The sequence below is a fragment of the Papio anubis genome, chromosome 17 (assembly GCF_008728515.1).
Source record: "Papio anubis isolate 15944 chromosome 17, Panubis1.0, whole genome shotgun sequence".
Lineage (NCBI taxonomy): Eukaryota > Metazoa > Chordata > Mammalia > Primates > Cercopithecidae > Papio > Papio anubis.
In genome coordinates, this window is record NC_044992.1 from 54,138,250 (window position 1) to 54,156,477 (window position 18,228).

At 35.7% G+C, this 18,228-nt stretch overlaps 1 protein-coding gene across 11 annotated transcripts in view; it reads left to right on the top strand.

Annotated features, from left to right (window-relative positions):
• The window catches only part of LOC103878903 (EF-hand calcium-binding domain-containing protein 3), a 514,301-nt gene that overhangs the window by 68,130 nt on the left and 427,943 nt on the right, over positions 1-18,228 (top strand). For all 11 annotated transcript variants that reach the window (XR_004179475.1, XM_031657656.1, XM_031657654.1 and 8 more), the window contains 3 exons: positions 9,745-9,888; positions 12,280-12,354; positions 14,076-14,219. Coding sequence is in view for 10 of the 11 variants with exons in the window: in XM_031657656.1 (XP_031513516.1) it covers positions 9,745-9,888; positions 12,280-12,354; positions 14,076-14,219 (363 nt within the window). In the remaining variant the exon portion in view is untranslated. The remainder of the gene's footprint in view (positions 1-9,744; positions 9,889-12,279; positions 12,355-14,075; positions 14,220-18,228) is intronic.

Consider the following 18,228-nt stretch of genomic DNA (forward strand, 5'->3'; position numbering starts at 1 on the left):
TCCTCCTCTGATACTGTCTTAGGGAGGAGGTGGAATAACACGTTGTTAATATTGAATGGGGGTAGAAATCTGGGTTCCTCACATGGTCTCCACTGATGCTGCTGGTTGGGAGGACTTTGTTATCAGGTCAGTGGGGATAAAAGTTCCCACCCTCTACTGGGTCTCCCGTCATCACCTGTCAGGGTGTTGGAGTGCCTTGTGAAGGTGAAAATCCAGGATTTACACTTGGCCCTTGCTGGTGTAGATGGCAGTGAAACCACAGTTTTTCTTGTGGTGTTTGGTTGGAGTAGAAAGGTTATCTAAGTTTTCTGTCCTGTTGGGCTGCCCTTTTCCTCACCCTTTGGTTACAGACAGCAGGCTTCTGTTAGGGCATTTTTTTGTTGGTGCCAATTGGTGTTTCTGGGTTACTGGATTCTTTAGCTCTAAGTCTGTAATGTATGAGGTAAAAAGAAAATACAGGAACCTCACCACCATGTCATGTCATTTCTTAGGTCCTGAGGTCTCTAGCTGGTCTGCCTTTTCTCCATGTTTCTGAGTCTTTAAAAAAATCTTATGTATTTTTATTGTGGTAAGAACACTTAACATGAGATCTCTTAACACATTTGAAATACACAATACAGTATGGTTAACTATTGGCACAATATTGTACAGCAGAGCTCTAGTACTTACTCATCTTGCATAACTGAAACCCTCTGAAGAGAATATTATTTTTCCTCCCTGCTATCTCCTGACAACCACTATTCCACTTTTTCTAACATACTATTTTAGGTATCTCATATAATGGAATCATACAGTATTTGTCATTCTGTGACTGGCTTATTTTACTGAGCATAATATCATCCAGGCTCCTCCATGTTGTTACATATAGCAGGATTTCGTTCTTTTCTAAGGCTGAACAAAATTTCATTGTATGTATATACCACATTTTCTTTATCCATTTATCTGTTAATGGACATTTAGGTTGTTTCCATGTCTTGTTTATTGTGAATAATGCTGCAATGGATACCATGTTTCAGAGTCTTATGTTTTTTAAAAAATATAGTGCACAGGGTTTTAGTTACATTTAGTGGGAGGAGCAGGGAAGAGCATATTTATTTCATCTACCTGGAAGCAGTAGTGTATATTTGCCTTTAAAAATTTTGGTTGCTTGTTTTCTTATTATTGAATTGTAAGAGTTATTTATAATACTGTCAGTAGGGTGTTGAACACTCCCACTATTATTGTGTGGTTATCTAAGTCTCATTGTAGGTCTCTAAGAACTTGTTTTATGAACCTGGGTGCTCCAGTGTTGGGTCCATATATATTTAAGAGAGTTAAGTCTTCTTGTTGAATTGAACGCTTTATCATTGTGTAATGACCTTCTTTGTCCTTTTTGATCATTGTTGGTTTAAAGTCTGTTTTGTCTGAAATACGAATATCAACCCCTGCTCCTTTTTGTTTTCCATTTGCTTTATAGTTCTTTCTCCATCCCTTTACTTTGAGTCTATGGGTGTCACTGCATGCAAGACGGGTCTCTTAAAGGCAGCATACAGCTGAGTCTCGCTTCTTTATCCAACTTGCCACTTTGTATCTTTTAAGTGGGGTGTTAATCTGATTACATTCAAAGGTAACCTTGATACGTGCGGTATTTGATGTGTCATGTTATTAGCTGGTTGTTATGTAGGCTTGATTGTATAGTTGCTTTGTATTGTCAGTGGGCTATGTACTTAAGTGTGTTTTTGTGGTAGCAGGTAATGGCCTTTTTCCCCCATGTTTAGCACTCCCTTAAGAACCTCTTGTGATGCAGGTCCAGTGATAATGAATTCCCTTTGCATTTGCTTGTCTGAAAAGGATTTTATTTCTCCTTTGCTTATGAAACTTAGTTTGACTGGATATGAAATTCTTGGTTGGAATTTCTTAAGGATACTGAATATATGCCCCCAATCTCTCTGGCTTATAAGGTTTCTGCTGAAGTGTCCACTGTTAGCCTGTTGGGGTTCCCTTTGTATGTGACATGCTCTAGTTGCCTTTAAGATATTTTCTTTCATATTCACTTTGGAGAATCTGATCACTATCTGTCTTGGGATAGTTGTCTTATATAGTATCTTGTAAGGATTCTCTGAATTTCCCAAATTTGCTTGTTGACCTCTCTTGCAAGATTGCGGGAAGTTTTCGTGGAGATTATCCTCAAATATATGATGATAAATGTAAGAGTTTAATTTCTGAAATTTCAATTCTATTCTGTTGATGTATATGCCTATTGCTGTGCTAATACCCCATAGCATTGATTGCTATAATTTTATATTAAGTTTTCAAATTGAGTAATGTAAAGTCTAACTTTGTTTCAAAATTATTTTGGCTATTTTAGATCCTTAGCATTTCTGTATACATTTTAGGATTAACTTGCTAATTTCTAAAAAAAAAATCTTGCTGGGATTTTGGTAGAAATTGAGCTTTCTCTTCCTGGTGATATTGAGTCTTCCAATACACAGACATGTATTTTTTTTATTCTTTTAGATCTCTAATTTCTCTCAGCAATGTTTTTAGTTTTCAAAGTACAAGTCTTACATTTCTTTGGTTAAATTAATCTAAGTATTTATTGTTTTTGATGTAATTATGAATGAAATTGTTTCCTTAATTTCATTTTCAGTTTGTTTGTTGCTAGTATATAAAAATATATCTGATTTTTGAATATTCATCAATATCCTGAGACCTTGCTAAACTTGTTTATTTGTGCTATTAAATTTTTGTTTGATTCTTCAGCATTTTCTACGTATCAGATAATTTCATCTGAGAATAAAAATAGGCTCATTTCTTTCTCTTTGATCACGGTGTCTTTCCTTTTTTTTGTCTTATTGTACTGGCTAAACCTCCAGTACACTGTTGAAGTTGAATAGAAATGATGAGTGGACATTTTTTCCTTATTCCCAATACAGGGAAAGCAGTCAGCCTTTCATTATTAAGTATAATGTTAGCTGTCAGTGTTTCATAGATGCGCTTCATCAGTTCAAGAAAGTTCTCTACTTTTCCTAGCTTATTGAGAGTTTTCATCATTAATTCCTGTTGGATTTTGTCAAATGCTGTTTCTGCGTTTATTGAAATGATCATGTGGTTTTTGCTGGAACCTATTTTGGTGTTTAGTTGAAACCCAATAATCCTTTTGTTTTATTTTATGTTTTTAATTTTTGTGGATACATAGTATGTATATATATTTATGGGTTACATGAGATATTTTGATACAGGCGTGCAATGCATCATAATCACATTAGGGTAAATGGGATATCCATCACCTCAAGCATTTATCCTTTGTGTTACAAACAATCCAATTATACTTTTAGATATTTTTAAATGTACAACTTATTTTTAACTACAGTCACCCTATTGTGCTAGCAAATACTAGGTGTTATTCAGTCTTTTATTTTTTTTTGTACCCATTAAGCATCCCTACTTCCCCACCATGCCTCCACTACCCTTCCTGGCCTTTGGCAACCATCTTTCTACTCTCTATCTCCATGAGTTCAATTGTTTTAATTTTTAGCTCCCATAAAAAGTGAAAATATGTGAAGTTTGCCTTTCTGTGCCTAGCTTATTTCATTTAATGTAATGACATCCAGTTCCATCCATGTTGTTGCAAATGACAGGATTTCATTCTTTTGACACCCAGTTCCATCCATGTTGTTGCAAATGACAGGATATCATTTGTTTTTTATGGCTGAATAGTACTCCATTGTGTATATGTACCACATTTTCTTTATCCATTCATTTGTTGATGGACACAGGTTGCTTCCAAATCTTAGCTGTTGTGAATAGTGCTGCAATAAACATGGGAGTGCAGATACTTCTTTGATATACTGATTTCCCTTCTTTTGGAGATATAGCTACCAGTAGGAATACTGGTTTTTGTGGTAGTTTTATTTTTAGTTACTGAGGAACCTCCAAACTGCTTTCCATAGTGGCTGTACTCATTACATTTCCACCAAAAGTATATGAAGCTTCCCCTTTCTCCATATCCTCACCAGTATTCATTATTGACTGTCTTTTGCATAAAAACCATTTTAACTGAGGTGAGATTATATCTCATTGTACTTTGCACTTGCATTTCTGTGATGATTAATGATTTGAACATCTTTTTTTCATGTACCTGTTGGCCATTTATGTGTCTTCTTTTGAGAAATGTCTATTCAGATCTTTTGCCCATATTAAAATCAGATTATTAGATTTTTTTCCTGTTGAGTTGTTTGAGCTCCTTCTATATTCTGGTTATTAGTCTCTTGTCTGATGGGTAGTTTGCAAATACTTTCTGTTATCTCTTCACTTTGTTGACTGTTTCATTCTGTGGGTTATCTCTTCACTTTGTTGACTGTTTCCTTTGCTGTTCAGAAGCTCTTTAACTTAATGTGATTCCATTTGTCCATTATTGTGTGTGTTGCCTGTGCTTTTGCATCATTACTCAAGAAATCTTTGCCCAAACCAATGTCTTGGCTAGTTTCCCCAATGTTTTATTTTAGTAATTTCATATTTTGAGGTTTTAGATTTAAGTCTTTCATCCATTTTGACTTGATTTTTATACGGTGAGAGATGGCACTTGGTTTCGGTCTTCTGCGTATGGATATCCAGTTTTTCCAGCACCATGTATTGAAGAGTCTGCCCTTTCCCCACTGTATGTTTGTGTTAGTCTGTTTTCACACTGCTAATAAAGACATACCCAAAACTGGGTAATTTATAAAGAAAAAGAGGTTTAACGGACTCACAGTTCCACTTCACAATCACAGTGGAAGGTGAAAGGGACTTCTTACATGGCAATGGCAAGAGAGAATGAGAGCCAAGTGAAAGGGGTTTCCCTTTATGAAGCCATGAGATCTTGTGAGACTTATTCACTACCATGAGAACAGTGTGGGGAAAACTGCTCCCATGATTCCATGGTTCAATTAACTCTGACCGGGTCCCTCCCACAACACGTGGGAATTATGGGAGCTACAATTCAAGATGATATTTGAGTGGGGACACAGCCAAATCATATAATTCCACCCCCAGCCACTCCCAAATCTTATGTCCTCACATTTCAAAACCAATCATGCCTTCCCAACAGTTCCCCAAAGTCTTAACTCATTTCAGCATTAACTCAAAAGTCTATGGTCCAAAGTCTCGTTTGAGACAAGGAAAGTCCCTTCCACCTATAAGCCTGTAAAATTAAAAGCAAGTTAGTTACTTCCTAGATGCAATGAGGGTATAGGCATTGGGAAAATACAGCCATTCCAAATCGGAGAAATTGGCCAAAACAAAGGGGCTACAGAGCCCATGCAAGTCTGAAATCCAGCAGAACAGACAGATCTTAAAGCTCCAAAATGATCTCCTTTGACTCCGTGTCTCACATGTAGATCATATTGATGGAAGAAGTGGGTTCCCATGGTCTTGGGCACATCTGCCCCTGTGGCTTTGCAGGGTACAGCCTTCCTCCTGGCTGCTTTCATGGGGTGGCATTCAGTGTCTACAGCTTATCCAGGCACGTGGTGCAAGCTGTCAGGAGATCTACCATTCTGGGGTCTGGAGGATGGTGGCCCTCTTCTCACAGCTCCACTAGGCAGTGCCCCAGTGGGGACTGTGTGGGGGCTTCAATCCCACATTTCCCTTTTGTACTGTCCTAGCAGAGGTCCTCCATGAGGGCCCCACCCTTGCAGCAAACCTCTGCCTGGACATTCAGGCATTTCCATACATCCTTTGAAATCTAGGCAGAAGTTCCCAAACCTCAATTCTCAATTTCTGTGCACCTGCAGGCTCAACACCATATGGAAACTGCCAAGGCCTGGGGCTTGCACCCTCTGAAATCATGGCTCGAGTTGTACCTTGGCCCCTTTTAGCCATAGCTACAGTGGCTGGGATGCAGGGCACAAAGTACCTAGGCTGCACATAGCAGGGGGGCCTGGCCCTGGCCCAGGAAACCATATTTTCCTCCTAGGCCTCCAGGCCTGTGATGGGAGGGCCTGCCACAAAGGTCTCTGACATGCCCTGGAGACATTTTCCCTATTGTCTTGGTGATTAACATTTGTCTCCTCATTACTTATGCAAATTTCTGCAGCTGGCTTGAATTTCTTCTCAGAAAATGGGTTTTTCTTTTCTATTGCATTGTCAGGCTGCAAATTTTCTGAACTTTTATGCTCTGTTTCCCTTTTAAAACTGATGCTTTTAACAGTACCCAGGTAACCTCTGGAATGCTTTGCTGCTTAGAAATTTCTTTCACCAGATATCCTAAATCATTTCCCTCAAGTTCAAAGTTCCACAAATCTCTAGGGCAGAGGCAAAATGCTACCAGTCTCTTTGCTAAAATGTACCAAAGTCACCTTTACTGCAATTCCCAACAAGTTCCTCATCTCTGTCTGTAGGTGGGCATCAGCTGAGTTCAGCCTGGTTTTGCTTTCTGCTGTGACAGGGCAGCAGATACAATGGAAAGTTTCACAATCACTGCTCTCTCTCTCCCAAACACACGGATTCTCTCTCTGTACCACGTGGCTGCTGCTGGGGGATGAGGGAGGGATGGCATTGATGATTCAAGATAGTTTTTCCTACCCTCTTCAGTGCCTCTTTCAGTGATATGAAGTTAAAACCAGGTACTTTGAGTGCTCACCACGTTGTTAGTTATGAATGTGCTGTTTTTGTGTAGATAATTGTTAAATTTGGTGCTCCTGCTGGGGGACAATTAGTGGAAACTTCTATTTGGCCATGTTGTTCCACCCCTTTCTCAATAATTTTTTTTAAAGTTTCTAGATTAGATTCCTTTTTTATATGATTTACTAAAAAGTTCATAAAAATATTTGCATTAATTCACTTAAAGTTGAGATTTGGATCTGATAATAGCAAACTGATAGCTTTCTTCCAGGTTTTGCTTTTATAGTTCCATTCTGTTGAAATTTATCATCTTTCTTAATGTGTTTTCTACCACCCCAGTTTATTAGTGTTGGTTGTATTACTTCAGTGTAATGCTCCTTTGCTTTTTCTAGCCTGTTAATGGTGATTCTTATTGGACATTCTTTTTTCTGTCCCTTTGTTGTCAATATATTGCTTTAGCCTTAAGTCACAGTGAACCTTGCTGTACCTGACCAAATAGACTAGCTGCTTTTGTTTCTTCTATACTTCTAATCAATTTAGTGTTACTGGAGTATCATAATTCACACTTTGGATGGAAATAATCCATTGTGTCTCCTCTCATGCTAGGAATATTCTAAAATGCAATGTTTGCATCCCTGTATGGGCAGAATAGTAGGAAGCTCAATATGCTTCTCAACCCCTTCCTACCATGGTCTATACATTTCCTGTTGTTTTCTATATCTAATTAACCAGTCTTTCTTGTACTTATGTCTGTCTCTCTGTGTATCTGAAGCCTGAATTCAGTTACTTACATCTTGAAAGTGGGGACTGCTACAACCAATAGAGATTGGTTGCTTTGAAATGACAGACGCTTAGGCTGTTATTTGCCTAGACTAGGAAGTTGTTGTTGCAACTTTCATGAGGAAAGTCTGGAACTAGCTACTAGCTGAAACTGCTGATGCTGAGAGAATACATTAGATGTATGACTGGAGTTAAAACATCCTCTTCTTCTGCTAATAATACTGGTGGTAGGGGAGATTCTTCTTCAGGCTGTATGCTAAGTGTTAATGCTCAGGCAGGAGAGCTTTGTAGTGAAACTGGCCTGTACTCCCAAGTGTATAGCTCTTTATATGGACCTGCATCAAGGAAACATTGTCTGAGTTCAAACAAGAAAGCCCCATGACAAGCTAAACAAGATTCTCAAAGGTATGACTCTTTATGTTCACTCAGCAGCCACTTTATAGGAAACAATCCCAAGTCTTAGAGGGTTAGGTGAGAATAGAGTTCTTATCAGCCACCTTATGAATTTAGAACCATATTTTCCCCTTGCTGACTCAGTACAGTGACTAGGCCTCTCATTTCATCTTTTTTTTTTTTTTTTTTTTTTTTTTTTTAACCCTATCCCTCTCTGATAGATTATGCTAACTTTGAATCTCAAGAATAATAGTTGGAAACTCGTTCTCTTCTTTTTCCTGGGCTTTTTGTATAAATGGTCCACCCTTTCCCCAGATTTCTGCATTCCATGTGGTATTGGATGTATAGAAGCTGATAAAAGAAAAATGTTTCTGTTATTCTATCCCTATGGTGACTGCAAATGATTTTCCATTGTATCTCACATTTGCTTAAGGTGGCTTGCTGTTTCTACCTGTAAAATTAAAAAAGAGATTTTAACTTTTAAATGGGAATTTTGTTCACTTAAAAATTTCTTTCACAAGATAGGGACACGTATCTTGCTGTATTGTTTACACATCTTCTTTAAAAGAATCATCTTTTAAATAATCACTTTAAGAATCATCAAGTTCAGACATCAGTTTGATCATCACTTGTTTGTTTAGAAAGCCATAATGATTTCCAGTGACTACTTGAAGTTTATATCTGGTAATGGCTTTAATGCCCTCTACTGCCCAGTTTCCTACTTTACCTATCCTAATGAATTAGAGAAAACCTATTTGAGTTTAATTTGTTCTAGAGTTTTTGTGTGTATATGTGTGTATGTGTATATATTGTGTATGTTTGTGTATTATAAAACTTATTGAGAGAGGGATGGAATATACAAACATGATATACACAAACAATATTCTCACACAATATACACACATACACACACAACTTCTGTTTTTTTATACACCCTCTCTCTCTCTCTCTGTTTTTTCATCATTTCCTTCAAGTGATTTAAAGTGCCATCTCTACTTTGAAATTTTCTGATTAAACCAGATGAATTCCAGTTAGCTAACCTTCTTAAGAGTTCAGTATATTTGTAAGTAATTTCCTTTAAGAATGCTTTAATTGCAGTAAAAATTTATCAGTTTAAATTTTATGGAGAAAATACTGACCAAATTTATGACGTGTAAATTCCAAGTTATTATAAGAAGAGATGTAGAATAGTTATTCCTAAGTAATAATATGTATATTTAGAAAGATTAACTAAGGTGAATTTACCAAAGACTGAGCCATGTATTGCCACAAAATTATCCAAGTTTATCATTTTGGATTGAAAATTTTCTGCTTCTATTTCTGCTACTGAGAAGCAGAGTACAAAGAATTTTAAATTGTTGAATTAAATGGAGAAATTAGGTAATATTTTGTTCCTATGTATTTTAGTTGTACCATCAGTGCAATTAAATTGGTGCTTCCTTAGGTTCAGAGACTATAGTAGAATAATATATATGTGTATGTGTATCTATCTATCTATCATATTTTTTGAGATGGTCTTGCTCTGTTGCCCAAGTTGGAGCACAGTGGTACTATCATAGCTCACCTCACCCTCCGTCTTCTGGGCTCAAGCAATTCTCCCACCTCAGCCTCCCCAGTAGCTAGGAATAGAGGCTCACACCACTATGCCCAGCTAATTTTTTAGTTTTTTGTGGAGACAGGGGTCTTGCTTTGTTGCCCAAGCTGCTTTCAAATCCCTGGCCTCAAGTGATTCTCCTGCCTTGGTCTCTCAAAGTGTTTGAATTACAGGTGTGAGCTACTGTGTGTGGCCTAGAAAAATATATTTTTGACTTTGATTTTGATACTTACTGGTTTTTTTATTAAAGATTCTAGATATGCTTTTAGTATGTAACATTGCTGAAGTGATTTATATTTTTGTTAATTTAGTGTTAGAACTAAAATTCATCTTATTAGTGGTGTTTTATTTTTGACTTACTTTTAATACTTATTAGCATACTCCTTTATTTTTAGCATTGCCTGGTGTCATTAAAGCCATTGATAAAATTAAAGATAAAAATGTGGATTATGAGGATCTAAATACTTGTCTTCAAAATTTTGGTATTTACCTTTCTAAGCCAGAATTTAAGAAGATCACAGAATTGACTGAAGCTGGTGGTGAGTGATATATTTTCGGGCAAACTGCATTGACACATCTGGAAGGAGGGTCAATTTGTTATTTTTTGCCTTAGAAAAATGACTAATATTTTTATTATAAAAAGTTAAATTTAAACTGATCCAGAAAGTATGGAAATACTCAAAAGTACAGCAGAACACTCAAAAGCCCATTATTTAGAATTAACCAGTATTAATAGTCTTTTTAATTAAAAAAAATTTCTATTTATTTTTTAAATAGTCTTTTTTAGATTTTTTCCTAGGCAAAAATGTAAACAAAAAGAAAGCAGAATTTGTAGTATTGCTGTCTGACAAGGTAGAAGTCAGGACGAAAGGCATTAAATGGGGGCAAATAAGGATTCATTATTATGTCAAAGCCTACAATTCACAATAAAGGTATACCAGTTTTGAGTATCTGTGCCCATATAACCTAGCAGCAGCTCTTCTAAAGGGAATGGGTGAGAGTGGCTTGACAGGAAACTGGGGTGATAGGTGAAATAATATTGTCTATGAGTTGATCATTGTTGATGCTAGAGATCGTATATGAACATATTACACTATTATTTCTATTTTGTATATATTTAACATTTTCCATAATAAAAAGTAAAAAATGGAATATATCTAAGTTGTATGACACCTATATAGAGAAAATAAGACTTTGTGAAGACATTAAAATCTAGATAAATAAGAATGTATCCCATGTCTGTAGATTCAGAGACCCAAAACTGTCAATTCTCTAATTAGCCTATTTGTTCAAAGCAATTCTAATAAAACCCTGACTTTTTTGTAAGCTAATTTTAATATTTATATGAATGATTAAAGGCTAAGAATAGCTAAAGCACTCTTGAAGAAGAACATTTGTGGAGATGTGTGTGTGTTGGGGAGTGGGGGTTGGGAGGAACTTGCTCTCCTGGATATCAACACTCCTTGTAAAGCCATAGTCACTAAAAGAGTGTAAGAATGGCACAGGGATAGAGAAATTTACCAATAGGACAAGATAAGGAACTTCCAAACATATCCACAAACATACATGGCAACACATATGATAAAGTGGTGGATAACTGGGGAAAGAAGGGCTATTTAATAAATGGTACTGAAATAATTACTTATTCAAATGGAAAGAATAGAGTTACATCCCTGTCTCACACCATATTCAATAATATCCAGGTGTGAAAACTAAGTTTTGGAAAACAAATAGAAGAAAAATTTTCTGACATAGGATTTTTTAAGATGCGAAATAAGAAACTAGAAAAGATTGATAAATTTGAATACATTAAGAACTTCTCTTTGTTAAAGGATACAACAAAGAGAGTGAAATACAAGGCACAAACTGGTTATTTGCAACACTCACAACAGTGATGATTATCATAGAGAATATATAGGCAACTTTTACAAACTAACAACTCAATAGAAATTATAAAAATTTTCCACATGAAGGCACAAGTTGCTAATAATCACATGAAATGTTCTCAACATCCTTAGTAATTAGGGAAGTGCAAAGTTTAGGTCATAATGAGGTACTTAAAAAAAAAAGAGAGATCTTTTGGCCTCAAACTCCTGGGCTCAAACTCCTACCTCATCTTCCTGAGTAGCTGGGACTACAGGTACAAGCCACCATGCCTGGCTCATGAGATACATTTTTATATCCGCTAAAATTGGGAAAAATTAAGAAATATGTTACTCTAAGTACCGGTAAATATGGTGAAAGTGGTAAAACCACTTTGGAAAACAATATGCAGTATCTTGTAAAGTTTGCATACCCCATAGTTTAGAAATACTATTCTTAGCTATAAATCCTGGAACATCTCTTGGACTTAAGTACCAGGAAGCATGTTCAAGAATGTACATGGCAGCACTGATCTTAATGGCAAAAAAAGAGAAAGAAAGCAACATGATATTCATCCACAGAATGTATAAATAAATTGCAGTATACACCATTGTGTATTCATATAGTGGAAACTCCGTCTCTACTAAAAATACAAAAATTAACCGGGCATGGTGACGTGCCTGTAATCCCAGCCGCTTGGGAGGCTGAGGTGGGAGAATCGCTTGAACCTGGGAGGCAGAGGTTGCAGTGAGCTGAGATTGCATGGGCAACAGAGCGAGACTCTGTCTCAAAAATAAATAAATACATAAATAAAAGTTAAAAATATTATGTATGCTTGAGAAGGACTGGAAGAATTTTCACCAGTTTTCTTGGTGTTTTTCAGTGTTTACTTCTCTACTGTAAATTGATTTGCTTTTCCCCTTTATACCCATGTATTTTTATTGGTTAGTATTACCTGATGGATATAATTATATATTTCTGAATATGTAGCTTATTTTACATAATATTTTTCATAATAATTTAATACTTAAAAGATACTGAAGAAAATGTGTTTCTTTTTCCTGTAGAAACAAAAAAAGTGAATTTTAAAGAATTCATTGATACTATGATGAGCAACACGGAATGCTTCTCTGAAAAATTATGTATGTAAGAATATCACATCTTCTGCTTTTTGTGGACCAAATGGTTTGACAGATTTTAGAAGAGCGTAAACACTCTATTTTAGTCTCTTATAGAGCTGGTTATCCTGCAGATCATCCGACAAATAAATGCCTGGCTTCTTGCTGCTATATTTGGCTTTAATCCCCTGTAATGACCCCTAATTCTAGAACGTCTTCTACATGCAAGTGAATTAAGAGCTATCATAATTTTATTTTTCATTAGCACACTTACAGAGGGCTAGAACCATGTATAGCATTCCTTTTGGGGATTTAAAATGTCTTTCAACTTAGGAAAAATGATGCCATCTAGTGGCTGAGTACTAATATGAGAATTTCTGGTTACATCTGTTGCCATTTCTGTCTTCCAATTTATTCAGTAACATTTATGAACCTTTAATATGTACTAGGCTTTATGTTAAGCTGTAAGTGTGGTAATATGGAAAAGATAGTTTTGCTGCTCAGAAGCTCACCATAAAGAAATGTAAGGTCACATATGTATATTTTTAATGGAGTGAAATTAGTATGCATTCTAAAAATTGGGACTGAAAGTAACATTGTGTTATTTTGTTCTTACATGTTAGGTAACAGTAGATTTTAAGTAGCAACTCTTTTTACCTTACAATATAAGATTTAATTTGTCTCCTATACAGGGGTACATCATACAGAGAAAGAGACAGTTTGTCAGTTACTTCATTTTTCCTAGGAATTTCAGTTTTATGGAGATTAAAATTTTATTAGCACAGAGTTATATAGTATATTACCTAATCTATCTCTGTCATTGTATTTTACATCTCATCGTTAATATTGCATGTTTGTGTTTACTTCTTTTTTCTTCATTAGACTGCTCAGAGCATGTCTTCTTTATTGGTTCCATATACCTCATTGGGACCTTACATCCCTTTACCGCTCCGCTTTCTCCCAATCTATCAGTCTCCTCCTGTTTTCACTTTTCCTCCTTATTTGGATTAAATTATCTTGTCTATACATACCTAATACCCTAGACTATCTTGCCTCCGTGTACTTTTGTTGCACCTATCTGGCAAAACTCTCAACCCTGAATGAACCCAATTACCTTCCTTCTTGTGTCTGACAGCATTTCTGGAGAAAATCACACAGCTGAGAAGATCGTACAGGTTATAAATAAAATCTTGGTCACTAATGTCTGCTGGCTCTTCCTAACTGTCTAATCTTCCTGAGAATCAATTCTCTATATAGCAACACAGTGACTTTTTACAAATTTGTAGTAAGATAATTTCACTCCTTTGTTTAAGATGCTTCAATGATTTTGCATTGAAATAGTCTTTCTTTTTATTGTCTACAGTAATAGATTGAAGAGGAAGTAGGAGCCAGAGGAGAATTTAGGGAGAGATATAGAACAAAAGCTACTTAATTGTATTATCAATTGAAAATGTTTCTGAATTCACACTTTTAAAAATCTAAATTCAATAAAAATTACTATTTATAATGTTTATTCAGGGTTGGGGCACTAAGTTCTTAAAATATTTCAAGATCCTCAAAAATACATTATATTTGAGGCTAAATATTTTATGTTTTCATATTTGAAAGTTGGCAGTTCATTTATGCTATATTTATTATTCTTTTAAACCATAAAAACCTTAATTTTTGTCTATTCCAGATGACAGTTTACTGTGTGAACTTCTTGGATAAGCATTCGTAAAACTTGTGTTTTATCTACCCTTTAGTATTGCCTGATGCTATTGAAACCCTCGACAATCTCAGAAAGGAGACGATGAGTGTTTCTGACCTGTGGAATATTCTGTCTAGTTTGAATAGTAATTTAAAAAAGGATGAATTTCTAGCTGCATTGAAACTAGTTACAGTTGATGGTGAGTGTTGCAAATACTAAAATTAAAAAGTATACCAAGGTATTACTTTATTTTCTGTCAACTCTTATTTGTCATTGTATCTTGAACTTGGCAAGATGGAGTGTTCCAATATGATTAAAATGCCAATATATGCATTTAGGAAATACTGTATAAAGAAAGTTCAGCTTGTTTGGCTATTCAATATAAAAATATTGTTATGTAATTTATTACTACTATAAATTGATCAAATATGCAGAGTTCCTTCAAGTTGTGTGGTATGTTACTGGAAAATGGCATATCCCAATGAACACAGAGGACATGATTAGGAAATGTTAAGACATCTATTCAAATTTTATAATAACTACTTGGAATATTCATACTGTTTTGTTGAAATAGGCTTTTATTTAATTTGGCAGAAAAACACACCTGCTGATAGCTACCACCTCTATTTAGCAAGTTAAAAAAAAGGCAAAAAAATAAAAACAAAGTTCAAAAAGGTATTGTATAATAAAGACTGTAGACTAAAAAATGTAAAGCAAATCTCCATCATTTACTGTTGATATTCTACATGCAGGAAGGAGAGTACATAGGCTACAGGTAGACATTTCTACTCTCTCATAGTCTTAGTGTCTAGAAGTTAAAAACGTGCCTAGTACGTTTATATTCTTTTATGTGAAATGTTTATACAGAATGAGATTAGTAACATAAGCATGCTGTCAGGGGTCTTTGTCAAAGAATTGTCTTTTTCTGTAATAATTTTTTATCCTTTTCATCCATTGAGCTTCTGTTTAGTTAAGGCTAGCAATTTTGGGCTTTAAATGTATTGATTATTTTGTTTATTGGAAGATTTGAGGTGAAAAGGGTTGATGAAGAAAAGAAGGCTAATTTCTACCCAATAATGTAGATTTTCTTCCCTTTTTCTCTGTGGCAGTGCTTCAGGTTCTTTTGTTAAAATTAGTGGAATTTATAGGCAGCATGTACCACAGAAAGTAATAGATAGCATTTATTTGAACCAGACCAACAAAGTATTATTTTATGAGATATGAAAATAACTAGAAAAGTATTTTTATTATAATAAAAACTCATATATTGTGTTTATTATTCTTTCTTTGGGGGGGACAAGGTCTTGCTTTGTTACCCAGGCTGGAGTGCAGTGGCGCACTCTCAGCTCACTGCAACCTCTGCCTCCCGGGTTCAAGCAATTCTGCTGCCTCAGCTTCCCAAGTAGCTGGGACTACAGGTGCACAGCACTGTGCCTGGCTAATTTTTTGTAGAGACGGGGTTTTGCCATGTTGCCCAGGCTGGTCTCAAACTCCTGAGTTCAGGTGATCTTCTGACCTTGGCCTAGCTAAGTGCTGCAATTACGGGCATGAGCTGCTGCACCAGGCCTGTGTTTATTATTCTGTACTTACGAAGCAAAAGACAGTATATTAAATGCAGAGGATTTTACAATTTAAGCCTAAATATACACGTGATATTGAAAACTGTATCTGTATGCCTTTTTTCACATCATTTCTTCTTTTAACATTGTGCCCTTAGTACAAACGTATTTAGTTCTTATTTTAATGCAGTGGCTTGCAAAATTTTGAGATTTATTATTTTTGGTTATATTTGATATTGTTGAAGCAGAATGCTTTTTTTCCAAATTAAATCTTATACAGTTTCCTAATATATAAAATATTAAAGTTGAGCTTCTCTGACCAAAGTGGGAGAAATGACCAAGTTAACTGCTGAAACAGCTCCATAAGACCTTAGAAACATAAGAAAGAAATTAAAATTACTGATCTAGGGTATTCTTTTGACCAGGTTATGTTAAAAAGAAAAAACAAACCTGAAAAACAACTGATTCAGATTCTCTCTAGTGAAATTGAAGAGTGAGTTCTTGGTTATTGGCAGTATTCCATATTGACTCCTTAATATTTTAAAATATATTTAAAATTAAAAAATAATCTTATGATGATTACAAAAAAAGCATTGAAAAATAGAAAAGGTAATTTATCATTTGGCAAATTCAGAAATGCTTCCCAAATATCTAGTTATATAGCTTATGAGCTCTCTTGTTTCTTCTGAAAGACCTGAGTGAAGAAAGTTGGTGTTGAGCAAAAATATGTAAGATGATATGGAAAATGGTCAAAGTGAATGTGAGACATTGAATCCATAGGCTAAGAATTAAAGGAAATCATTAATAGGTGGTGTTAGGCATTTAAGGCCTGGGACAGTCTCTTCTCTGCTGGTGGTTTCTCTAGCTTCATTTGTTTTAGATTTTTAAACTTAAACTGATATTCTCTGTTTCTCCTGACTCTGATATCTGATGTGGTTGAAATTAGCTTAATAACTTTGTTTTCTTTTTGGCTTGGCAACAAGACTCTAAACTTATCTTCATGATTTTTTTATGCAATATCCATTAAAGCCAGATCTGAGTCTTTGTTTCAGGCTCTAACTTTGCAACCTGGCATCAGCTGTGATTAACCCTGTTATGGTGGTTTAGCAAAGAATAATTGAGCTACAAATTCTTGACAGCAGCTCTATCCATTCACATCTCTTTTCTCAGGATTTATTTAAAGAGACCCGGGAAATCTTTCCTAATATTGATAGTTGCTATTCTATTTCAGCAAGTTATATGAACCAAAGGATCAAATGAGATTGCAGGTCATGCTTATAGATTTGGGTCCCTTGGTAAATAGGTCCAAAGCTAACTGTAAATTTTGTTAGATCACCTGTAAATTTTGTTGGTGTTATCAGTACCTGTTGACCTCAGATGGCTCCCTGCTTCCTTTCTTCCTTTGCCTCCTTGCCTCTCTTCCTCCCTTCCCTTCCCTTCCCTTCCCTTCCCTTCCCTTCCCACTCTCCTTCCTTTCCCTCCCTTCTCCTCCCATCCCCTCCCCGCTCCTTCCCTTCCCTTCCCTTCCTCCCAGAATTCTAAGTAGCTGTGATTTAGTTCTACTTGATTATACATACCAAGAACTAGATTCAGAGGGGACTCTATTTAGGTGACTGAGTTACAATACCTGTTGCCTACTTTAAGCTGATCTTTAAGCTACTGTAAATTGAAGACACTTAATTAAGAACGTCTTTATATAACATGGTCTTAGAATATTTGATTATGTAACCTTGTTGATTGATGTGAGGCTAGTGGAAGGCCATCCTGAATGGTATAAAAGTATAAAAGAAGCATGAGGAATGGAATGTATGAACACTTCTATCCTTCTCCCATCAGAGAGAGAACACAGATTCAGGGACAGAGCCTTTACAGTTAGTGATATATAGGACTCTACTAAATGACAGAAGCAGCAAAAATACTACAATAAAGACATGTGTTTTTACTGTAGAAAATAGTTCCTAAAAGTTCAAGTGTTAATTTAAAGCCAAGGTAGATAGAAGGTGAGACATTGTTAATTGTGGCTATATACTTAAGCCCTGTTCAGGCTTTTATCTGCTGGTGACACATTTTGCTTGTTGTACTTTGTTCTAGTCTATGATAATAAACTATAATATTTCTAAATCTTAAGCTTCCTTATTCCTGGCTGGGAAAACAAAGCTGCTTCTGTTTCCTGTGTTCGTCACTTTAACTTTGTAATCTAGTACTTGTGTACTGTGTAAGAAATGGGTGTAAACACATATCAGAAATTATAATAGGCCTATCAGGCACGAAAGAAACCTTTAAAGTTTTCTGGTATAGAATTTTTATCTTTAAACAATTGAAAGACAAAACTAAGACTGAGGTATGTCTCTTAATTTTGTCTAGAGTATATCTTGGTTTATCTTTTGGGAATATGGATTATATTGTTTCCATTGATTGAAATTGAGAACTCAGCCTGATTTTTTTTTTTTTTTTTTTTTGAGATGGCGTCTTGCTCTGTCACCCAGGCTGGAGTGCAGTGGTGAGATCTTGGCTCACAGCAACCTCCACCTCCTCGGTTCAAACAATTCTGCTGCCTCAGCCTCCCAAGTAGCTGGAACTACAGGCACACGCCACCACACTCAGCTAATTTTTGTATTTTTTAGTAGAGATGGGGTTTCACCACATTGG